Below are 25,109 nucleotides of genomic sequence, written 5' to 3'. Positions count from 1 at the left end.
ATTATTTGAGAAGCCTGAGATAGATAAGAAATTACAAACTATGTGTATTGTATAAACTGTGAGATGTGCATTGTAAGAGCGTGTTAATAATGTTATAAATATGCAGACATTTGCCCTTTTCTCTCTCTCTCACTACCTGTAGATTTGGGTCTCTTACATATATACAGGTACTATTTTTGTAGTTACCTGGTTGCTTTAGAAATTTTAATTAAAGCATCAGTAAAAGAATTGTTTCACTCGTTACAGGCTTAATTACATTCAGAACAGGTATCATGTTTCTTTTCTGTAGACTGTGTCCTCTGTGTTTATCTTAGCATGTAACCCCCAGGTTAAAGCCATTTTTATGCTGACCCATGCAGACATCCAAAAATGAGCTAGAAGTAATGTGACTCAATTGCTTATATTTGGTTTTCTACATCAGTGGTCCCCAGCGATTTTAGCAACAAGGACTGGTTTCACGGAAGACAGTTTCCCATGGGCCTAGGTGGGAGATGGTTTTGGGATGATTCAAGTGCGTGACATTCATTGTGCGCTCTATTTCTCTTGCTGTTACGTCAGCTCCACTGCAGAGTGTCAGGCATTAGAACGTGGTGGTTGGAGGCCCTGCTCTACGTGGTTAATTACTGACGATTATGAGTCAGAGTTCACTGTACTAGAACATTTAAACGAGTTTGGTTTATTGGGTTGAAATTTGGGTAATCATCACTTTACCAGTCTTACTCACATGATGATTTTACTGTGAGCACCACCCTGTTAACTGAGACTCAAAGTTTGAAATAAAAGTATGCACTGCAATGGTTTTCTATATCTCTTACCTGAAAGATAGATGCTAAAGAATATCCAATAGGAAATTGCACTTTTCTCCTGCTAAATACCTGTAATTTCTTTTAAAACATACGTATTTACTTGTTAACTCCCAGCTCATAAAACCAGATGACCGTATCAGCCCTCTAGATACTATTCACTGTAATTGGCCCTGGTGCCTCTATTTTCACCATCCTTTGGTCCTGTCCCACCCATGTCATTCACCTTCATTATCACAACAGTGCTGTATTTTTTTTCCTCCTACTATGAAAGAAACTAGTTTATTCATTTGGAAAATGTGAAGCCTTGCCACTTGTTTTCATCAGTGAAGACGGCGTCAGAACCACATCTGCCATATTGTAACAGCTCTCAGGCTGGTAGCCAGTGTAGTGATCAAACATCTGTGAAATAAAATGTTCGCAAAAGTGCTCTACACTCAAACTGTTAGACTGCCATTAGAGGTCCTTTAAAAATCTCATCCGTTGCTTTAAATTAAAGAAATGAGCAGGACAGAAGAGAAACGAAAGGGGATAAAAGACTACAGAAGAGCTGAAGGCATCTTATCTGGTGAGTCTTCATTATTTTGTGTTCACATTATGAAATTTCACTCCTGTTACCTCTGTGAAAGCCAGTTATTAACTTACACTATCTTGTTTTTTAGGGAACTGCCCTGGTGTTTCAAAGTCTGGCAGGTATATTTTTTTCCTACACCTTAACTTTACTTCTTTAAATGAAAATGTCTCTTTCTGACCTGATCCTTCTTTTTGTCTTTCAGGTCTCAGGTACCTTTGTCTTACTTCCAGATTCCTGCAGAAGCTCATTCTGTTTGTTTTATGTCATGATTGGGGATTTCATTAAGTGCCTGACTGTGCTCTGTGTCTCACTGATCTAAGAGTTTTCTCTGACACCAAGGACAGACATTGCCCATCCTCCAGAAGACTGACATTTAAGTCAGATAACTTTGAAGCCAACAGATAGAAAGAAAGCTGAACAACAGAGCCAGTATGAATGAGGACAGAGATAATTTCTATTGTGGTACAAAAATCTTCAGGGGTAAGTACATGATTCGTTCTCACTTTTAATCTATGTGTCTCAGTTTTGGGTGTGATCTATTATAAGATATCTTGACCCATTAGTTTAGTTGTTGCTCTTTGATAATAATTTTGCTTGCTTACATAAAAGCTTATTTAAAAAGTTTGATGTTCGATGTTTATTATGTATCCATTCACCATTTTTGCTGAGGCCCTACTACGTGCTGTTTACTATGTGCTTGGCCCTGGACGTTATGACCTTCAGTTCAGTTCAGTTCAGTTCAGTCGCTCAGTCGTGTCCTACTGTTTGCGACCCCATGAATTGCAGCACGCCAGGCCTCCCTGTCCATCACCAACTCCCGGAGTTCACTCAGACTCATGTCCATCGAGTCAGTGATGCCATCCAGCCAGCTCAGCCTCGGTCGTCCCCTTCTCCTCCTGCCCCCAATCCCTCCCAGCATCAGGGTCTTTTCCAATGAGTCAACTCTTCACATGAGGTGGCCAAAGCACTGGAGTTTCAGCTTTAGCGTCATTCCCTCCAAAGAAATCCCAGGGCTGATCTCCTTCAGAATGGACTGGTTGGATCTCCTTGCAGTCCAAGGGACTCTCAAGAGTCTTCTCCAACACCACAGTTCAAAAGCTTCAATTCTTTGGCACTCAGCCTTCTTCACAGTCCAACTCTCACATCCATATATGACCATAGGAAAAACCATAGCCTTGACTAGACTGACCTTGGTCGGCAAAGTGATGTCTCTGCTTTTGAATATGCTATCTAGGTTGGTCATAACTTTTCTTCCAAGGAGTAAGCGTCTTTTAATTTCATGGCTGCAATCACCATCTGCAGTGATTTTTGGAGCCCCAAAAAATAAAGTCTGACACTGTTTCCACTGTTTCCCCATCTATTTCCCATGAAGTGATGGAGTCTAACATGCATTAGTACTTTTATTAGTACTAAAAGAGCAAAGTATTTTAGAGCGTTTTAACTCTAGTTTCTTCTCCAGTGCTTTGTTATTTTTTGTCATATAGTTTAATGCTATAAATATTTAAAATCTTTTAAGACAATACAGTTTCTGTTTTTCTGCAATGGTTATTCACAATTCCCAACATTATCTTTGTTGCTATTCTCTCCTTTCTGTTTTTTCAGTTAATTTGTATTGGAGGGTAGTTGATTTACGATGTTGTGTTAGTTTTAGCTGTACAGCAAAGTGAATCGGTTATACATATACATACATCTGCTCTTTTTCAGATCCTTTTCCCCTATAGGTCACTACAGGGTACTGAGTAGAGTTCCCTGTGCTATACAGAAGGTCCTTATCAGTTATGTGTTTTATATATAATAGTATGTATATGTCAATCCCTATCTCCCAGTGTAGCCCTCGCTCCCTGTCGCTTTCCCCTTTGGTAACCATAAGTTTGTTTTCTACATCTGTGAGTCAGTTTCTATTTTGCATATAAGTTCACGAGTACCTTTTTTTTTTTTCTGATTCCACATATAAGTGATAGCATGTGATATTTGTCTCTCTCTGACTTACTTCACTCAGTGTGACAATCTCTGTGTCCGTCTATGTTGCTGCAAGTGACATTATTTTGTTTCTTTTTATGGTTGAGTAATAGTTCATTCTGTATATGAGCTTTTCTGTATGCCTCTTATGTCTCTTAAGCTTCTTTCTATATTTTCCATCCTTTTGTGTCTTCAGTCTGAACACACTTCACGTTCAGTAAACCTCTGGTCTTCTGTGCTCCATTTCCAAGTAACTCCATGAACGGAGTTCTTCATTTAGGTTATTCTTCCGTTCAGTTTAGAAATTCCAAATAATAATTATTATTAGATGCTCAGTCTCTGTTAAAATTTTCCATCTTGTCACCTTTTTTCTTGAATATAATCATCCAGTTCTTTTAAAGTCATTGTCTCCTAACTCAATATAAGCATCACTTATTTTTCTTTTATTTCTGTCTTCGGAAATGCCTGGTAATTTTTTTTATTGAATTCTGGACATTGCATATAAAAACTCCTAGAGGCTCTGGAAGATGTTTTCTTCCCCCAGAAAGTATTTGCGTTTGCTTTTGGCAGGCAGTTAGGCAAGGACCAGATCATTTTATCCCACTTAGAGACTGAGCTGATTTAATGCTGAGTTTCAAGTCTTTTGAAAAGCCTTGTCTCTTCCTGCTTCACCTTCAAGGGTCCCAGTTAAAAGCCTGGGGTGTTTACTGGGCCTTTTCTCTTTGGCAGACTCTGAACTCTTAATTTCTGTCTTCCCAGCCCTGTGAAAGTGCCAGAAGTTCTCCTCAGTTCCTCAGCTGCCGCTGCATGCTTGACGCCTCAGTGTTCCATCCTGCGCTGAGCTGGGCAGATGCCTTGTGAGGACAAGCGGTGCTGAAACTCACATCTACCTTCTTTCTGGAATCTTAGCCGCTTAAGTGTTGGGTAGCTCTCTGATGACTCCAACAGATTTAAACTCCAATCTCTCCATCTTTTTTTTTTTTTTTTTTAGTTGCTCTTGGCAGGAGAGTTGTTCTGATATAAACTAATCAGTCATAGCCAGAAGCCAGGAATGTAATTTTTAAGAATTATTTTCAACAAATCATGGTAGTCATATAGATTCCCTTGACCAGAGATATTTCTGGTTTTTGGAAATCAGAATCTTTCTTACTCTCTAATTGTCATCTAATTTAATTTCCCCAATTATAAGACTCTTGAGTCTGAAAGAGCATGAAAGGATATACACTAGTCTCTAGTTGGAATGCAGAAAGTACCCTACTCTCATCAGCCATACAGCCCTAACCCATCTCAAAGCTGAGAGCTCCCAGTGTCTTGTATCTTCTACGTCATACTCACTACTCTATAGTATAACCATTTGTTTATTCACTCTCCTCTGCTAGACTGGGAGCTGGAACCTGCTGTATTTATCTTTATATTTTCAGTGTCTACCACAGTGTCTGACATTTAGAAGGTATTCACATGTCACATGCTTTTGGAATAAAGGGTTCTTCTAAGTTTTTTTATATAGATATATAATATTCAGTAAATTCTCACTAGAAGTAATTTGAATACAAAAAGATTTTTCCAGGAGTTCCCTGGAGACCCAGTGGTTAGGACTCAGCACTTTTCACCGTTGTGGTCCTGGATTCATTCCCTGGTCAAGGACCTAAGATCCTGTAAGCCACATGGCAGGGCCAGGAAAACAAACAAAAAATTTTCCCCCGACCTTGCCACACATTTTAGGTGAATACCCTGCTTAGACTCTAGTTTCTCATGAACTGAATACATTCAAGAGAGTTTTCAGATTCCCTGGGTATTGAGACAGCGGAAGAGACTCATGAAAAGAGACTGGTAACATGGACACTTTTAAATGGATGTCAAGAGATCTGTGTTTACCTTTGTTGGCATCCCAGCATCCCAGAAAAAAGTTCCGAGTTGAGTGAAATGTCCAGCAGACCCATGAGGCATGCCCTGCTCTCCTAGAGTCATGGTCCGCTAGCCCAGTGCTTTGATTCTGACTCCAACAAACTTTCTTCCACACCAGTGCTTCGTCTGCTTTTTATTGCCTTAACACTTGCATCGGAATACAGATTTTCTTTGAGTCAGGGATGTGTTTTTTTCTGATAGTGTTAAAGGTTAGGATTACAGTCATATTAGATTAGGCTGCAGCCGTGTTTCTCTGTGCAGATGAATTCCTAACAGACATACTTTGCTTTCATGCCAGATGACTGATATCTGAATTCTACTAAGTGTATAGTTGATGTGTTTCTCTCTTTGAAATTAAAGTTGAACTTATTTAAATTAAGGATTTGGTTTACTGACAGATATCTTATTTTCTTTCAGGTTCCAAGGCTTCAAGCTTAGCATTTGTTATTTCTAGTAACTAGAACCAACAGAGATGCTGGTGACAGTTGTGTGGACTTCCTTTACTGATTTTATGTTCCAGAAACATACTATCCCGTGTTAAAAGGCTGGAAGTCCAAAGAATTCTTACCTTTATTCCCTAGCATGCTTAACTCGAGCATACTTGTGTATTTCCTACCTAACCTTCCCGGCCAAAGTCACATGAAATGTCTTCATTTTTCTCACTCCTAATTTTATAAATAAAAAATATTTTTATATGTAAATACTCCTGGGTGTCCAGTCTCCAGTTTCTGTTAATGATGGAATAGCTTATCATCCACAGGTAATAATGATAGAATCTGGGCTATCTGAAAGTATTGTAGAGTAACAAGAAACAGGCAGAAACTGAATAAATCTAACCTTGAAAGACAGTGGGTAACATTTGTCTATGGGTTTTTGCCTGAGGACATTCTTCAATCTAGGATTAAGAACACAAACTGAAGGTATTGAAAGATGGAATTTGAAGTCAACAGCACAACCAGAAAATCAGAGGGAAAAATCCAGTTAAAAAAAAGAAAGTTTCTATCCATGTAAAAACTAGGAAAAAGTGATACTTACTCCAGGGGAAAAAATTGTCAATAGAAACAGACCCTGTTACAAATATGCTCAAGGACTTAATGAACAACACACAATGCCTTCACGTGGAGAATTTCATCTTAGAAATAGAACCTAAAGATCAAATGGGAGTTCCAAAGCTGAAAAGCATAAATAACTGGAATGGAGAATTTACTGTTTGGGCTTAATATCAGATTGAAGACAACAGAAGAAAGAGTCAATAAACTAAAAGATCAATAGAGATTATCCAATCTGAAGAACAGGAAGGAAAAATTAGAGAAAACACATATTTTGGATGAAGACAGGAAATAAAAGTAGGGCAGAATTGAAGTGAATGTTTAGTACTAATAAATTCTAGCAATTAATTCTGCAAAGAAAAAAAATTGAAAAATTAACAAAACTTGGATTTTGAATGTCTAGTTCTTATAGTGTTTCTTCCAAGAGTGAAAGGGAACATAGCTGGTTTCAAAACTGTGTTTTTGTTGGCTTTCATAAGGTCATTTGTCTCACATGGCCGTAAGTTTCCTAGCGTTCTGTCCTTTTCCTCATTTTCTGTTTCGCTCCTTCCAGCATGAATGGCCTTTTCCTTCTGTGTGCTGTATTCAGGAGCTAGTTTATTATGAAAGACAACTTCTAACCGTGGACTGAGGCAAAAGATGCATGTGATGAGTCATCGTGTACCGTTCCATAATTCATTGGTTTGCATTTTGATGCGTTCTCCTTTGTATTTCACTTTAACTATAATTTTTGAGATCTTGCTAATTCAAATCATAGTGAATCATTTAGTTATTTTTAGGCACCAGTCTTCCTTAAGAATCTGTGGATACAAAATACCAAATAATATTTCAAAATAAGTGAATTTTAATTCTTGATCCCTCTAGACCCAAGTCTGTCTCGTTTGGTTTACCCTTTGTAGGTGTTTCACCAAAACCAGCAGCACTTTCAGCAGCAGCCCCCTTCCTGTGGTCCCAGTGATAGCACCTTATCCTCAAGATGGTTTGGAAATGAAGCCCTTCACTCACATGAAGATGCCTGTGTGTCTTGCTTCCACGGTCCCCGACGGCGTTCAGCCACCTGAGGAGGGCATCGAAGAGGATGAGACACCAACGCCTGCTCAGCCGGTTTGCTGTCAAGACAGTAGAGATGGGGCCAATTCCAATTGTGTGGAAGATACAGCAGAGTTCCACAGAGGTACAGCAAGACACTGTAAATCTCAAGTTTCTAAATAGTCTTCAGTTAACTAAGAACTGTATCAGGAGAGATGATGCTTTCAGAATGCTCTCTCTGTGATCAACTCATATTTCTTAGATTATTGGGTAGGGGTATTGGATATGTCAATAAAAGTTGACTCTGTAGAGGATTCTTTGAAATTCTTGGGTGTTTGGGGATATTCTTTTGTCGGCGTTTTTTAAGTTTTTGGTTGCACCGCACGGCATGTAGGATCTTAGTTCCCCAGCCAGGGATCGAACCTGTACTCCCAATGTACGGAATCTTAATCACTGGATTGCCAGGGAAGCCCCTGAAATTCTGTGATACACATCCTTCATCTCTGATTGTTCATTCTATTCCATTCTAGAAAATAAATCCAAATAGGCTTTGATTCAGTTTGTACCCGAACAGTAGACTTGCTGGAAGGATGCGTTTTGTAATCCTAGGCTTCTTTTCTCATCTGAGTTGATTCTGGAGTTGTAGTGGTTCTTGAACATGGTTATTTGGGGGCTTTTAAGGGGTTTGCTGTAACCCTTAGATGAATCGTGTAACTGTCCATGAGAGCTCAACTTTATCTTAAACCTCTGCCTCCCTCATATTCAAACATAAACATAACTGGGCTCTAATTTTCCTCATGGTTCTTTCTTTATTGCTGAAGGTAGTGTTTTTAGACTACTTTGATAAAAATCAGGCTTTCTCATTTCATGATGCTTCCAAACCTTTGCTTTTCAGGAGATAGCTGTGTGCCTTCAGAAGCTGAGAACAACATTTTAAGTTGGAATCCTCTGATTTTTCCACCTGTCACAAAGGACTGTACTGAAAAGACACCATGGTCTCCTCCTGGCACTCCTGTAGACAGTCCTCCCGGGGTCCTTCAGCAACCCCAGGAGACCTGAGGATGCATCAGCCCCGTCATGTTCCCACTGCAAGCCAGCAACTGCACGAACAGCCCTGGGAGTGGGCTGTGTGAAGGACATTAACTCAGTTCAGAGAAAGATCGTTATTTATTTTTTGTTGTAGTGATGTCATATGAATGTATCTTAAAATGTGTGCCCTTTTATGTTATTTATGCCTGAAAAGTTTCCCTCCCTCTTCCTTCCTCCCCCTCGTCAGTAAACAACCTCGTTTGGCACAGTTTCAATCACCTGAGACCATGTTGTCCAAGAGCCTCAGCGACAGTCAGAGCCCCTCCTGCAAGGATCCTGCCTGTTGGCTGATTCAGCTAAGAGGGAATTGCACAGGCCATTTGGGAGTTTTCAGATGGAAAGCTTGTCTTTCACTATTGCATTGTCAGACTGCCTGAGAACATTTGAAATCAACCACAGTTGATTTCACACCTGATGTTTATAATAGATGTCTTGTGAATTTGACGAGTGCCTTCCATGGAAGTGATGGTTGACCTGTAGGCTGTCTGCATGTGGGCACAGGTTACGTCCAGTTTTCTAGGCAGTAATCACAGTGTTGTGGACATGACGGAAGTTAAGCCAGTCTGGTTGGGTTGTTGCAGAAGGCAGAAAGGGAACCAGGACCAGAGAGAAAAAGAATTCCCTCAAATCCAGTATCATTTAAAATCACACTTATTTATAACCTGGTTACCATGGGGCTCTTTTTGACTGTTTCTAAGAGAAAAATAAGACTTTCAAATGGTGACTAGAAGAGAAAGATCCATATTTTAAGAAGAAAGGGAAGGTTCCAGGTGGATCATCTTGGCGGAAGCTCTCCCGTTAGTATAGGAAGTATCATGGTGCAACACCCCCGAAAAATCCGTATTTTCTAAGTTCCAGCTTGGGCAATACCTGAAAGATGTGAGTGTCAGAAAAGAATCTGGAGGTTTGAAGTTTCCTGACGTTTTTCCTGAATGTCGTCATTGCAACAGGCACCTATAGCTTTGATTGGCAGAGCTCGTAAATCACAGTTATTGCTGCCTCTGAATGACAAGGACGTTTGCAGCTGCCGTTGAAAGGCTTTTCTTCTCCATGTCTGAAACAAAACACAGCACTCTGAGTGTATTTGATAGCTTGACTCAAGCTTTATGGATCACTGCTCTTTTTTGGATTGTGCATCCCTTTGGGGGAAAAAAAAAACACAACAGTTCTCTTTATGGAGAGTCGAGTGATTCTAGCATAAGTGAAAATATTTTTACAGTTTCCCAACAATTGCAGTGAAATAGAGTAGAATACTGTATTAATCGACTTTCTATGTAAATGCATCCATATTCCCTTACATATGTCTGTATATTTTAGAAATAGAACTGCTAGTGGAATGTGCCATGTGAGCTGGGTCACTATGCAAGGATTACTTGGAGTGGAATGTAGTGGATACAATTTCATAGTCAGGTATCACAGATGCTCCAGAATCAAATTCTCCATTTCAGACATCCACACCTATAGTTGCCTAGATGTAGTTAGCTTTGGAGGGAGTTAGCTGTATCCTTTTCTTCTGTGGCCAGCAAAGGACAAAGTCCTAGCACACGGAATATGGAAACATACCCTGTGTCTGCCAGTCAGGTTATAGTGCTACGCTCACAAAGGGAGTTATAGAAAACTGGGGAGTAAGTGTCTGTAAGCAGTCATTTTGATTCAGGAAACAGAGGTGTATTAGCGTGAGCCTTAGGTCATAAACTGCTTTTAAAGATTGAGTTTGAATATGGGATTTGTCCACTAGGAAGAGAAAAATGACTTTAACTGTAGGGCGATCTCGTTGTGGACTGCTTTATTTAAATTAATAGTAACGCTGTTTTAAGTGTTATCCCTTTAATTGTATTTTATTTATAAAAAATGCTTTTATATATTGAGAAATATAAATATATATATATATAATTGCCTTCATGTTTAGGAGTTATGAGTGCTCTCTAACTATGAGTTGTTCTGAACTTTTATGCTCTGCACATTTACCCAAAACAATCCTACCTAATGTGTTTGCCAGGAAGTCAGAGGACAGGACAGCATGGGCAACGGCTCTAACATTTGTGGAGTTACTGTTATGTACCAGACTGCTGGTGCTTGCTACTACTATCTCAAATCTTCCTGCTAAGACACATCTACTAAGTAGGTGATAAAGTCCCCAGATCACACGCGTGAGCCACAGAGCCTGAATCTGAACTTATCTGGAGCAGGAATCTGAGCTCCTGTTTTTCCAGACTGCTTTCCAAAACCATTGCGGTTCACTCTGCTGATGGAACCCGTTCTGTAAGCGCTCGGTCCTCCCCACCGCAGAATTCCTCCGATGCTCTAGCTCCACAGCTAGAGAGGCTGCCCCTGTGCCCCACGAGCAGAGCTCTGAGCTTATTACCTGGTCTCCCCGGAGCCCTCCTTTCTGCTTGTGACCCCCCTTGCTACCACCCTTTCCCCGGAAATTTGACCTTCTCTCAGCATGATAGTGATCCTGTAATCCATCAGACCTCTTCACATCCCTTCTCCTCTTAGAACTCTGTGAGTCTTTGTTTTAGCATCAAACTGCCCCTTCTGCTATATCATTTCTCCAGCTCCTTTTTTTCCCCCCTTCTTTTGGTTATGCACTGATCCTCTGATGATGGGCGCTGTACAGAATGTAAGTGAAATGGCAATGTTTTAAATCTTTTGAAGTGGTCTTTAAAAACAAAAGGCATTTCTTTCTGAGTTTTGTTTTTGTCAAATGAGTCTGCGAAGACAGATACAGATTACTAAGCTGATCGTGACGCAAGTCTCATTCCAGCTACAGGACTGCCAAGAAGTCAGCCTTCTAACTGAATTTCACCTGTGTTGCTGTCTCTTAAAGCAGTGATTTTCAGATGCATGTTTTTGTATCATACGGAAAAGTACGTTTTATTTTCTTTAAAGTTGTAATATTATGTTTGAAATTGTATATATTTTAAATGATGTAGCTTTGACAGGTTTTATTTGGTCGATATGATTTTCTATTAAAAGAGAATGCTGCTTTCATGTAGAGTAGCTCGTGAAGATGCAGGTCTCTGATGCTCCCTGCCTGTGTGAAGCTGCTTATAGCTTGTGGTGGAGATGGGTGCATGTCTTTGAAAAGTTTTGGACCTGTCCTTCCTTAAAAACCTCCTCTGCGCAACTTAGAGTCAAGTGAATTAATCCCTTCTGATCTGACTACAGAGATCCAGGCCCTGAAGGAAAAGGATCCTTTTCCTTGTCCTTTTCCGGGACAAATACATTATGTGTGGCTGGGAAAATATCTGCAGCAAGGAGCTCTGTCAAAGCAGATACATCCCCTTAGGAGGCTTAGCATTTCTTCGGAAGGAAATGAGGGCAGAGGAGAGTGAGAAAGAGGGATCCCTTCTCAGACCTTGTCTATTTTTACTGTTAATCTAGAGCCATGTCCATGTGAACCCCAGAAATTTAGTCTTAAGAAGCAGCTTAGCTTTACTGCCCTGAAAAAAAAGTGTCTGGGGTGGGACTTCCCTGGTGTCCAGTGGTTAAGACTCCACGCTCCGGGGGCCCAGGTTCAATCCCTGGTCAGGAACTAGATCCTGCAGGCCACAACTAAAGTCTGGCACTTCCCAAGTGGCTTTTCTGGTGGCTCAGAGAGTAAAGAACGTGCCTGCAATGCAGGAGACACGGGTTCGATCAGGAAGAGCCCCTGGAGAAGGAAATGGCAACCCACTCCAGTATTTTTGCTTGGGAAATCCCACGGACAGAGGAGCCTGGGGGGCTACAGTCTATGGGGTCGCAAAGAGTCGGACACAACTTAGCAACTAAACAACAGCAAGATCCAGCACAGCCAAAAACAAACCCAGTGTCTGGGCTGCTTCGCCCAGAAAGCCACCAGGGACTTCTGCCTGGGGTGGGCCCTGTCGCGCAGCGTTCCCCAGGTTGAAACAGGCCTGCCTTGAACCTCAGCCCCAGCCCTGAGAGCTCTGAGGGAACCCGAAGCCCTCTTCTCGTGGAGAGAGACTGAGTCCTTGAGAAACTTAGGAGAGCGCTGTTCCTGTCAGCGTCCGTTTCCTTTCAGGCGCCACTTTCCCGATTCCTGGCAGGACCATCCCTTGGCCGTCTGGCTGTTTGTTCTCTTCGGCGTCCCCCGCGGAGGCAGGCCTGCCGACTCGCGCAGGCAGTGGAACAAGCACGCATTTGTGTTTCACCCAGATGTCAGACACACGCTCGGAGCCAGTGAGTCATGCCGGCGGCTGACAGAGTGTGACTCTGGCCAGCCCCAGGCCCCCTGGCAGCCAGCTCCCCCAGCCTGGTGGCAGGAACCCCTGTCCCGTCTTGTTGGCACAGACTCTCGAGTCCGGCGACTGTGAGCCCTTTGAGCACGGCGGGCTCTGTGCTGTGCCTGCATGAGAGGTGAAAGGGAGACAAGGGCTCTGGACACCTGGCTCTGCTACCAGCCCTGGTGCAGCTTGTGTTTGACGGGGAAGGAGCTGGAAATTGGGAAAGAGCCAGAAGATCGCGTCTCTATGGCCCTACCATCCTGAAGGCGCTGGATTTTATTTGCTCTCGAAAGCTAAGCAGGGTCAGGCCTGGTTAGTACTTAGATGGGAGAAGAGCACATTTCTTGCCACAGTTGCATGAAGGGAACACACACACACCTGCCTATCTTATTTCCCGTCTCCTAGCTTCCTCCCAGTAGGGAAACTGGGCCCCCGACTGAAGCTGGTCAGCTTCTCCCCATGGGAGCTGCAAATGGAATAACCCTCCACCAGTGAGAGCATCACATGTGATTTATTGAGAGATTATTCAGTGTGCGAACTCAGACTGGAGGCAGGAAGCTAGGTCAGATGGCTCCAGACACCGTTCCAACACCGTGGTTCTCACTTGCCCTTGGACAGCCAGCGATCTCCACAGTCATGTGTCTTCCTGGTTTTTCCACCTCTGTCTGCCATGAGCTGGGCCAGGACTGGTTTCTTAACCAAGTCATTAGAGGCCCTGCAGCTGAGCCTTCCGCTGGCTGTAAAAAGCTGCTTATCCAGCAGGAAGGGGTAGTTAGGGTCTTAGCTACCTTGTCTTTAAGATTCAATGTGACGAGGGAATGTCCCATCCCCCCACCGTCTCCCCTAAGCCTGTTGGCACCTTCCACTTGGGGCCTCATGGTGCAGCCGTTACTGTGATGGTGACATTTACTGGGGGCTCCATGGATTCTTGTGCAGGATCTGAACCTGGGGTGGTGGGGGATGGTTCAGTGCCTACAGAGAATGGACACAAGCAAAGGAAAGAGAGATGCCTGGGGGCATCCCAGGTTGTTCCCAGCGGACGAGGGAGACTGAGCTTTATGGGTGACTCATGACTATGCTCCCGAGTTTGGGGGTAAAATTGAGCTTACCTGGCATTGTCTCGGGGCCACCCCTTGAGCCCTGATATTGGTGACTTTGCTCCCTGAGGGTGAAGAGTAAAGTTATACCTTCCCAGCCTTCCTGTCCAGTTAGAAGAAAATCCTGACCTCCAGAATGATTGGGCTTCCACACCCACCTGGGAATGAGCAAGCGCCCAAGGCCTGAAGGAAGAAAAGGAAGAGTGTGTTTCTTGAGCAACCAGCCTAGGTCCCGGGAGAATAACCCTCCTCTCCCCAGGGTCAGGAACCTGGAAGAGGGTGGCCCGAGATGCCCAAGGTTCAGGGTTGGAGCCCTGATGACTTTTAGCTTTGGGAAGAGGTCACAACTAAGGAAGAGCCTAGATTCTTTGCCCAGGGGAGTCTACGAATTGTGTGCTAAGTTGCTCAGTTGTGTCCAACTCTTTGCAACCCTGTGGACCATAGCCCACCAGGCTCCTCTGTCCATGGGATTCTCCAGGCAAGAACACTGGAGTGGGTTGCCATTTCCTCCTCCAGCGGATCTTCCCCACCCAGGGATCAAACCCAAGTTTCTAGCGTCTCCTGCACTGGCAAGTGGGTTCTTTACCATCTGAGCCAGCAGGGAGGCCTATCTAATATGGGGCTGCCTCTTGGGGTCAACAGCCCAGTCCTTGAGCTTCGCACTCACAGGGGAAGGTGTCCGGGTGCCGGGCAGCATACTGGAACACCAGCAGGGAGGCCACTGTCGCCACCACCATTCCTGCGCCTGCCGCACCCAGCACTGCCGCGTAGGCGCTGAAGGGAGGGTCCGCTGGGAGAGGGTGTACAGGGCAGGTTTAGAGCCACTGCTGAACTCGGCAACAGTGGCTCTGGGGCATCATGCAGGCCGTGCCCTGCTCCTCTGGTTGACCCTCCACCTGGGGGTTGGGGAATGGGATCAAGAGCAGGCCTCGACCTAGAGGATCGGGAGACCAGGTCTCTCCCCAGGAGAGGGTGCTCAGCCTGCCTGGGCTCCTGGGGTGTTGAGTCCCCAGCCAAGGCCCCTCTATCTGGCAGAGCAGGCAGTAGTCTGGTTATCTTGGCAGTCTGGTGCGGGAGGGAAGGAATACCCAGGGTGGAGAATGAACAGCAGGAAGCCAAGAGCCCACCTGTGCCCCAGGAGGTGAGACTGAGGCGCAGAGCTGGGCCCTCACCCTAATTCAACTACCGGCAACTACACCTCCCGTTCACTATTTCTTCTGATCTGAGCTGGACTATGGTTCCCGCCACTAGGCCCAGGCCTCCAGAGACTCTGGGAGGGACAGAAAGACAGCAGTGGGGTTACTTGAGATGGGGAGGGTGGAGGAGAGGACAGAGACTGGGGGTGGAGGGGCTCAGGAGGAAGGAACAAAGGAATGCATGCCCTGCAGAGAAGAAAATGACCCAGGTTGGGTTCAGTGGAGAAAATCAAGTCTCTCCACGGCACAAGCCCAGGCACCTGGTGTCTTCACCTCAGAGGGATGGCCAGCCGTGCGATGATTCAGAGCCAGGACTCGGAAGCCATAGCGGACCCCCGGGTCCAAGCCCCCCAGCCGCCGGCCCCTGCTCTCCGGCTCGATGTCACCAGCCACGGTCTCCCAAGCCCCTGCCCCCAGGCCTGGGACGCTGGCCCTTCGCTGCACCAGGAAGCCCGTCAGATTGCCGGGGCCTCGGACGGCCCATTGCAGCTGCACCTCGCTCCGGCGTCTCCCGTAGGTCAGGCGGCTGATGGTGACGTTGGGGGGAGCTGGGTATCCTGGGGTGAAGGCAGGGACACATACAGGCGTGTGTGCGCATTCATGTGCGTGCTCGAGGGCTTCTTAGGGTTTTGTTGAGATACAGCTGGTGGTGTGGGGATGCGGAGGTGGGGGTGTAGCCTCGACCACTTCTGTGTAGTTTCAGTCTTTGTTACCCTAGACTTACACACTGGCCTCAGTTTCCTCCTCTGTGAATGGAGGTGTGTATTAATCGCTCAGTTGTGTCTGACTCTGCAGCTCCATGGTCTGTCCCTGGGATTCTCCAGGCAAGAATACTGGAGTGGGTGGCCATTCCCTTCTCCAAGGGAATCTTCCCAACCCAGGGATCAAACCCAGGTCTCCTGCTTTGCAGGCAGATTCTTTACCGTCTGAGGCACCAGGGAAGCCCCTTATAAATGGAGGAAAAGGAGGTTATTCTGACTACATGGAGTACTGTTTGCCTGAACTTGAGGGTATCCGATTCACATTCATGTGGGATTTGTGTTTTTTGAGGGTCCATCTGTGCCTGAGAAAGATGACACATCCAAGGTTTGAAACAGGGAATCCATGTGCCTTTCCACCTAAAGAGCAGTGGCTGGAGGTTCTCCATCCCCTCTGCGTGCACACACACACGTGCACACCACCCCTAACTCACTCAGGACCTCCAGCAGGACGCTCCGACTGCTGTTGCCCAAGGCATTTCGGGCCATGCACTGGTAGGTGCCCCCGTGTCGGGCTGGGTCGGCACCTTGGACACTCAGGCGCAGTTGGGTCCCCTCAGAGTGCAGCGTGAATCCCAAAGTGCCTGGCTCCACCTGCCGTCGCTGAGGGCCCAGCCAGAGGAGCTGGGCGGGTGGCAAGCCCGCCAGGAGGGCACATCCCAGCCAGGCCTCTTCCCCCTCCAGCACTGACACCCAGGGCTCAGCCACTGCCAGTTGAGGGGCTTCTGCAAAGACAGAGAGGATAAGCTGAGAAGGTGCCCCCTGTGCTGGTGGGGATGCTCAGAGGGGAGGTGCTGACCAGTGGTGGAGGGAGTGGGGAGGGGAGAAACGAGATGGGGGCGCTGTAGAGTTGAGAGTGAAGCCTGCCTTGGCGGGTCTGCCCCCTCTTTCAGGCTCTCGTTCTATGCCGCATTCCCAGCACCACATGCTCCAAGTTTTACAGACAGTAGTTATATTTCATGATGCTTCTCTCCCTCCTGACCCCAGAGCAGCTCCTACAGCTACTTACCTCTGCATTAACCACCTCCTCCCAGCACCTGGCCCAGGGCCTCCTATCCCCATCCCCCAAAGGCCCACAATGCCTCCACCCCGGGCACAGTGGGCCTGGCCCACAGCAGGTGCTGTTTTTATGGACTAACTCCTAAAGACCCAGGGTTTCAGGTGTTCATGAATCTTCTATGATGGAATTTCCAGTCCTGAGGCTGAGTAATAAGGGAAAGAAATATGTTGAGTGGTGGACCTCCCTGAAAACCATGCTAGTCACTCGGCCTTTGCAGACCAAGACGTGAAGCATTTTGTGAGAACTGTTCTAGGTGACGGCTATGCCGTTCGCTTTTCTCAAATTTTTACTCCAATGTTTAATTCTTTGTTCATGAGTTGGTGATAAGCAAGACTGGCATGGCCAGATGAAGACAGAGAAAGAAATCAGACCAAGAACAGAGGGAGTGGGAAAAGCAGAAGAGGACTTCTGGTGCCTGATTCGTTCATGCAGATCAAGAACAGTTTGGCACCTCATGCAAACTGATGAAAATGAGGGCGACAGAATTCCCTCCAAGTCTAGACCTTGCTGTCCAATAACAGTCCCCCTCCCTCACTCCCCGGCCACATGTGACAATTTAGCACTTGAAATGCAGCCAGTCCACATTGAGATGTTCTGCCACTAGAAACACACACATTAGATTTAGAAGGCAGTATGAAAAGAAAAAAGAATGTAAATATCACTGATAATTTTATTATTGCATGTTGGAATTAGTATATCAGTGTGTTGTGTTAATCACTCAGTCATGCCAACTCTTTGTGACCCAATGGACTATAGCCTGCCAGGCTCCTCTGTCCATGGAATTCTCCAGGCAAGAATACTGGAGTGGGTTGCCATTCCCTTCTCAAGGTGATCTTCCTGACCCAGGCATCAAACCCAGGTCTCCCACAATGCAGGCAGATTCTTTACCATCTGAGCCACCAGTGTGTTGGGTATATCAAGCTAAATAAAATGTTTCACTGTTTCTTTTTTACTTTTTTAAAACGTGGTTACTAGAAAATGTTAAATTCTATCTATGGCTCACATTATATTTTTATTGGACAACACAGACCTAGACCAAATCCCCTAAATTTATGCATCAAAAAACTTGAATCCCTGGGAGGGAAGGTGACACAGGTTCTTGACTCACTTTGCATTTCTCCTCAGCCGCCAACCCCCGGAGCCCCTCACCCCAGCTCTGACTCACCTAGCCGGAGCCGGCAGAGGGGGTCAGGGGCCCTGAGTGGGTGAGTGCCCCGGCAGGTGAACTCTCTGCCAGCCAGGTCTTCCTGGGCCTGCAGGAGGTAGATGGCCGGAGAGGAGCTGCTGCTGCCCAGAGGCTGCTCCTGCTCATCAAGCCAGCTCAGCACAGCAGGGGGCTCGCCTCCGGGCCACTCACAGCTCAGCATGATGAACTGGTCTCTGATTGTGGCCATGGTCCAGCAAGTGGGGCTCCGGAGCGGTTCCCCTGGGTAGGGAATCATGGCTCAGCACGGCGCTACAGGAGGAGAAAGGGCTGGCAGGCCTACCCATCCCTTCACTCTTCATTAATTGCTTCACTCACTCCTGCCTCTGCATACACACTCACTCGCTCACTCACTCACTCATTCATTTGACGTTTATTGAGGGCTGACCATGTGCCTGGGAAATAGTGGGAACAGAGTGCAGTAGAATCTGATGTGTGCTAGAGCACAGGTAGAAAGACAAAGTCTCTGGGCCTTCAGGGGGGAGGACTGAAGACAGGATGACATATGAACTCGGTCTTGGTAGATGGGTAGGAGTTTCCAAGGTAGAAAGAAAACTAAAGGCAAGTCTCAAGGCCAACATGCAATAATTGTTGTTTGCTGTTCAGTCACTAAGTCGTGTCCAAATAACTCTTTAAGACCCTGTGGATAATGCAAGCGTGCAAGAATAGACCAGTAAAAATAAGGTCCTCCCTGGGGGCTGGGAGATGGTAACGAGGGTGTCCCAGGGCTCTAAGCCAGACTTAAGCCACCGTGTGGATGGAGACTGGGGCTGGAGAGGAGAGAAAAGCTAGAGGTGGGGATTGAGCCGTGCTGCCACCTCCCCATTAAGCGGCAGGTCTGGGAGACCGTGGTCTGCAGCCCCTTCTCCGACCCCATGGCCCCAGTGGTCTGGGCCCTGGCCCCCTGCCCACTCCTCTGCCTGCACTGGCATGCCCTGCCATCTACCATATACACTCACACAGCGTGATCCTACAGAGCATGGGCAGAGCCACAGCTGGGTGCCTGCCAGTGCAGGTGAAGGCGCTGCTGTTGGCAAGCTGGGTGGCTGCATAACTCCAGGTGACATTGCTGAGTGCAGTGGGGCCAGCTCCCTGGGGTCCGGCCCACTGCAGCTGGGCAGCTGGAAGCCCCCCAGGCCAGGTGCAGACCAAAGTCAGTGCCCCAGGGGCAGGGAGAACAGCGCAGGAGGGCCGCCCCTTGGGGGGATCTGGGTGGAGAAGCGTGTGAGGGCAGGGCTGGAGCGGTGAGCCACAGCCCACCACCCCCGCCAACCCCCACCGACCTGGGAGCCTGGAGGCCTGAGGTGTCAAGGGTGGAGGAAGTAGGGAGAAGTTGGTGAGCTGGGAAAGAGTGAGGGGCTGATAAGGGAAAGGCATAGTTCTCAGGCCAAGGGCAGAGGCTGGGAGAGGGGTGGGTATTCAGAGTCCGTGAGGAATCCCAGAGCCCCCCTAGTCCCCCACCTGGGAAGTCTCCCTTTCTCTGCTTTGCCCCACTCTCTTTACCTTTCTCTGTGCCTCAGTTCAGTCCCCAGGGTGAAAGAACTGTTCCCTGGGGAGGGGTCTACATATGGTCATCCCATCTTCCCACCCCTTCCCACTTTGGAGGGCTTTTATAGACCCGCTCTGACCACCTAGCAACTCCATCTGGTTTCCCAAGTGTTCCCTCCCAATCCACGTCCACACCAGGGCCTCTGGACTCTGCCCGAGCAGAGGTCCGGGCGGCTCCTGTTGCAAGGGGCCCCTCCGCACACACTCACAGTAGACGGTGAGCTGGACACTGGTCTGCGTGTGGGTGTCCAGGCGGCTGTTGCGGGCCAGGCAGGTGTACAGGCCTGTGTGGGCACGGCCGGCACTGGCGATGACGTAGGTGGGCCCGGCATGTACCCGAGTGTGGTCATGAAGCCACACGTAGAGGCTGGGGGGGTTGGATGCAGCCAGGCAACTCAGGGTCACCTCTTCCCTCTCACTGGCCCCAAACCCCTCCTCAGTGAACCCCAGTGGCTCCACGGTGATCACAGGATTGTCTGGACCATCTGGAGGGCAAGGAAGGCTTGTCATATCCCAGCCTTCATTCCTTCAGTCACTCGTATAGTCGTCGCTGAGTTTACTCCCTACCCAGTGGGTATCTGTGATGTACCAGTGTGTCAACTACTGTGCTAGGCCCCCAGGAACTCAAGGAGCAGGGGCCTTTGGCACAGTCCAGTGTAGGTGACCAGGGTTGGTGCAGGTGAGCACCCTGGGCTGGGGGAGCTCAGGAAGGCAGCTGTGACTGTTGTGCGGCTTCCCTGAGGGACTGCTGGTTGAATTGGGGTGGGGGGATGGGCAAGACCCAGCTGGGCAGAAAAGAGGCAGAGTGCCCCGTCCTTCCCATCTGCCTGGGATTGAGGGGTTTCTTGGAACTGGGGCAGTTGATCCTTTTAGACTGGAAAGGGATGAAAACAGGGTGAGAAGATGCCCTGAGCATAACCCTAGCAGCCAGCCCTCCTCACTGCCCCTGTCTCCTGGGTCCTCTCTCTCCCTGATTCCCAGAAAGGACTGAATTCTCTGCCTGTTTCATTCTGCTCCTAATTCTTTCCCAAGAACTTCTCACCTGTCTCCCCCATGCTCCTCTGCTGACGATTTCCACAGGCCACCATCATTAGTGGACATCCTTAGGCAGAGTCCTAGCTCCTTAAATGTACTAGACCAGCACTGTCCAATAGGCATGTGTGAGCCACACATGTGTTAAATTTTCCAAGTCTTAGGAAGGGAAAAATAACCAAACCCAACCAAGTGAAAAAAACACACAAATTTTAATAATATTTCATTGAACCACATCCATGCAGAATATAGTTCCAATGCACAATCAACATAAAAAGTATTGGGACTTCCCTGGCTTCCCAGTGGTTAAGACTGTGTGTGTCCACTGCAGGGGACATGGGCTTGATCCCCAGTTGGGGAACTAAGATCCTGCATGTCATGTGGCATGGCCAAAATTTTTGAAAAATAAATCAATAAATAACGTACAATTAGTCAAAAATCATTTTTAAAAAGTATTGATGAGTATATATATATATAGGTATATATAAGTATATATATGGATGTGTGTGTGTGTTAATCACTCAGTCATGTCTGACTCTTTGCAACCCTATGGATTGTAACCTGCTAGGCTCCTCTCTCTATGGGATTTCTCAGGCAAGAATACTGGAGTGGGTTGCCATTCCCTTCTCCAAGGGATCTTCCTGACTCAAGGATCAAACCCAGGTCTCCTGCACTGCAGGCAGATTTTTTACTGTCTAAGCCACTGGGGAAGCCCATATATATGCACAGATATACATACTTATTTTTAGATTAAATCTTCAAAGTCTAGTGTGCATTTTCCACTCAGAGCGCATCTCAGGTTCAGCCACATCCCGAGAGATCAAAGTCACACAGAGGCTGCCCTATTGGACAGTATAGTGCTAGATTATCCTAGTCTTCATCTTTCACACAAACCACTGATTTCATTTTTAAATTTAAAAAAATCTTAAAAAAAATTTTTAGAAGTTAATTTGCTTCATGTGTTCTCTTTACTGAAATAACTGTTTTTGTCTTCGGTCCACTTTTGTACAGATTGCTGCTTCTTTCCTCACTTGTTTTGGAGCTTTTTCTAATCCTTTGTTTGCTATTGGTGCTTTCAAGACAAGTTTCTGATTTCTAATTGCAACCTCTCAGCCTCAGACTTTGGATCAAATTGCCACCCTCTCTTTTCACTGAAACTCCCTCCCTGTTTCTTCAGGATTCAGTTGGTCAAAAGCAGAATTTCTGAGCCACCCCTGAAATTAGGGTAAACTGACTATGAATGTATGAACATTTTCCTGGGAATAGAGGCCCTCGACCTTGAAAAGGTGAAAATGCCTTGTATTAAAGCCATCTTTGACACCAGTGGGTACAATGCCTTGACTCCCGCCAACTGGAGCCTCTTGGAGGGCTAGGGTACTCCTGGGGGTCCCGAGATGTGTCAGGAGGCCAAGCCCAGGTGGGTAGGTGGGTGCCAGCCCTGACCCCTTCCCCTCGGCCATTGTGACTCACAGATGACGTCCAGGAAGGCTCCTTCACTGCTCAGCTGGTTGACGGCGTTGTGGGCAGTGCACGTGTACCAGCCCAGGTGTGTCCGGTTGACGGGGTCAAGCTGGATCAGACGCTTTGTGACCCCCATGAGAGCCTCTGCAGGGCCCCGGGGTGCCTGATGCTGCCAGGCAAAGGTCACGGGCTCTGTGCCCTCCCGCACTATACACGTAGCCACCAAGGAGGCCCCCTCTACTGGGGACGGGTCACTCAGCCGCACCTGAGGCTTCGATACAGGCACTGGCCAGAGGAAGGAGAGGCCCTGTGTTTGTTATCGCAGACCCAGGCCATGCCCAGTGGCCCAGCACTTGCTGGCAGGCCCCTGAGCGTCCCTTCCCATGACCCCAGGTGTCCCTGCTCCCAGGAGGAGGGCCCCATAGAACCCGAGCCCAGCAGAACACGACAGGCAGCACATGCAGATAGACTCCAAGCAGCACACACAGCAGCTCAAGCCCACCGGGGTGCCCGGCCAGGCCCCTCACCCAGCACGGCCAGAGCGAGGGAAGAGGAGGTGGCGTGGAGCTGGCCGCTGGCCGCATGCAGGGCCTGGCACAGGAAGTGGCCGCGGGCCCCCTCCTGCAGCTCCCACAGCACCAGGCTGCTGTTTCGCAGACTCACGGCCCCCAGAGCTGAGGCGCTGGCCTCCACCTTGGACTCCCCTCCACTGGCGACGGCCACGGGCTGGGGAATCAGTGAGCCCAGGGGAGTGAAGCTCCAGAAGACCACCAGGGGGGCAGACTGGGCACCACAGGCCAGCTCCACTGAGCCGCCTCGCACTCCCTGGATGGAGGAGGTCTCCCTGGGGGCTCCTCGGGTCGGATGGGGCTGCCCTGGAGACAGAGAGGCAATGCAGAGTGTCCAGGCTGGGCTGAGGTCTCCTGCTCCCGGTCTTCGCCCACAATCTCTGTTATCGGTGGTCTGCAGGGAGGGCCGGCCCAGCAGGGTTCGATAGGGCAGCATAAGCCTTACCAAAGTCCAGAAGGGACTTGGTGGACAAGAGACAGTTTCTGAGGGGCCCACAGAGCTTCCTGTTGGGCTGTGCTGTATGAGCGGGTGGGGTTAGGGAGCAGAGGTTCCCATTAGGCCTTTCGGAAAGCTTGATAAAAATGTAGATTCCTGGGCCTCATCTCGGAAGACTGAGTCAGAATCCCCGAGTGGGGAGAGGGGTGTCAGTGCCCAGGAATCTGTATATTAACAACCATCCAGAAGTCAATCTGATGACCAGCCAGACAACGACCCCCGAGGCTCAGGAGGTGTATGTGACCACTGGTAACTCAGGCTCTGGAGATACCTGCATAAGGACTCCAGGGGATTCCAGACTCACTGCAGCAAAGGTGAGATGATCCCAGCCTGCAGTCAGCCCACCCAGCACCCATTCATTCATCAGCTGTTAATCTGGAGCGCCTGCATGGGCTACCGTGACAAATGAGCCCTCCATCTCTGCCCTCATGGAGCTTCCGGTCCACCAGGCAGCAGACAGCAGCGATGGGGAAGGCAGATCCAGCAGGCAACCTCACGCCTGCCTGGGCACCCTGTTCTTCTGTCGCTTGTGGTCAGCATGCTGCAGGGAGCCTCAGCAAACTTAGGAAAGATAAATGCCTCCGGGGACGACTGATCTCCAGGGCTCCCTCACACAAGCTTCTGCTGACTGAGTGCCCCCCATACCGTGCCTGCCCTTAACTCTTCCCCTGCTGATCACCTACTGATCTTCACCATAGCAACAATGGCATACCCTCCCCAGACTCGGAAACATGAAATCACTTCGTCTAAAACCACACGGTACATGGAGGAGCTGGGGTTGGAGCCCTGCCTAATCCCTGACCTCAGATTCTCCCCACTGCTGTCAGCTTCCCCAGAGAGAGAAGAGGGGGAGACAGGTGTGGAGTTGGAGGGATGGGATCAGAATCAAGATTCTGATGTTCAGCTGGTCAAGGAGAAAGGCATTTAATCCAGAAACTGGTTCTTTCCAACCCCGTGGACCTTACTTTGGACGCTATGAGCATCTCCCACCTGGACTATTGCAAAGATCTCCCCACTGCCTCCAGCTCCCTGAAAGCTGTCAGCTTTGGAGGGAACGTCCTGAAGCCCAGGTCTGACCGTGTCACACTAAGCTCACACCCCGACAGTGGCCCTCAGCACAAGCTGTAATGACTTCTCAAAGTTCAGAAGAGCAGAGCACTCTCGGTGCTCTGGCCCTGCCTCCCGACCTGGCACGAGAGGTCACTCAGCACACACGGGCTGGTGTCTGGCAGGTGGATGAAGTCAACGGGCTTCACTGAACGGCTACACAAGGGCAGAAAGAGGATCCGGAGGAAGCAAGGGGAAGAAATCATGGGATGTGAGTAGGGGTGGGCGCCTGTGGAGGGCGGACTGAGCATCACTCACCCGAGGCCCCTGGATGCAGAAGGCAGAGGGGTGCCAGCAGCAGGAGGCCGAGGGGGCTGAGCAGGGCCCCCTGACCCTCCATGGCCCCATCTCCCTGCGTGGCCGCCCCGCTGAGGTTCCTGCCCGCCTCTCAGGCTCCCTCTCTCCAGAGCAAAGCCCAGCCCTGGAAGGTTGGGGGGCAGTCTGGCTCAGGTTGCCAACTGGGGGCCCTCCTGACACATCCACCCTGGATCTCCCGTTACCCTCACCATCCTGATTACAGGTGAATTATTTACCAGATGATTCACTCCATCCATAATGCAGAGTTGGGGAGGGCAAGACCAGGCCGGGGGAGGACCTGCACTCCCTGAAACTTGATTTCAGTAATATGAAATCAGAGAGTGTGAGCATGGACGTGGCAAAGGCCCCAACTTCGCCAGGTCCAACCACCCGTCCGGTGCGGGACCCCCGCGTGCAGCCCTCCAGACCGCGGGGATCAGGAGGTTCACGGCATCTGTGCACTCTCGTGTTTTCCTCACGTTTCAGGGGGAGACGCTGGTGGAGGGTTGGCAGGAGCCCTGGAGTCAAACACACTCCGGAGTTCAGGTTTGACTGATGAACTGAAAAATTTTAGGACATTTCTGAGCCTCTCTGAGTGTTAGTTTCTTCGCAGATGAACGGGGATAATAACACCTCCTTTCTTGTAA

General features: G+C 48.2%; 2 protein-coding genes across 11 annotated transcripts in view; one reads left to right on the top strand and one right to left on the bottom strand.

Moving 5' to 3' along the window:
* The window catches only part of CDON (cell adhesion associated, oncogene regulated), a 98,768-nt gene extending 87,362 nt beyond the window's left edge, over positions 1 to 11,406 (top strand). For 5 of the 10 annotated variants that reach the window (XM_060404000.1, XM_012101883.5, XM_060404001.1 and 2 more), the window contains 2 exons: positions 7,190 to 7,464; positions 8,215 to 11,406. In XM_060404000.1, the coding sequence (XP_060259983.1) occupies positions 7,190 to 7,464; positions 8,215 to 8,378 (439 nt within the window). In that variant the 3' untranslated portion in view covers positions 8,379 to 11,406. Of the gene's footprint in view, positions 1 to 1,302; positions 1,497 to 1,579; positions 5,943 to 7,189; positions 7,465 to 8,214 lie in introns of those variants that run through there. The other 5 variants (XR_009597825.1, XR_009597828.1, XR_009597826.1 and 2 more) reach the window with 5 other exon arrangements.
* A 2,105-nt stretch (positions 11,407 to 13,511) lies between these two features.
* On the bottom strand, positions 13,512 to 24,505 carry VSIG10L2 (V-set and immunoglobulin domain containing 10 like 2). The gene is made up of 11 exons (XM_060403859.1): positions 24,424 to 24,505; positions 22,521 to 22,868; positions 22,003 to 22,278; positions 19,710 to 19,985; positions 18,912 to 19,160; positions 17,914 to 18,174; positions 16,123 to 16,413; positions 15,191 to 15,487; positions 14,402 to 14,524; positions 13,747 to 13,917; positions 13,512 to 13,609 (listed from the first exon to the last, which is right to left on the bottom strand). Exons 1-11 carry the CDS (start codon positions 24,503 to 24,505, stop codon positions 13,512 to 13,514), a joined length of 2,472 nt encoding a protein of 823 aa, XP_060259842.1.
* Between the last annotated feature and the right edge of the window lie 604 nt (positions 24,506 to 25,109).

This window comes from Ovis aries, chromosome 21, assembly GCF_016772045.2.
Source record: "Ovis aries strain OAR_USU_Benz2616 breed Rambouillet chromosome 21, ARS-UI_Ramb_v3.0, whole genome shotgun sequence".
Classification (NCBI taxonomy): Eukaryota; Metazoa; Chordata; class Mammalia; order Artiodactyla; family Bovidae; genus Ovis; species Ovis aries.
This window is presented reverse-complemented; position numbering and strand designations above follow the sequence as displayed.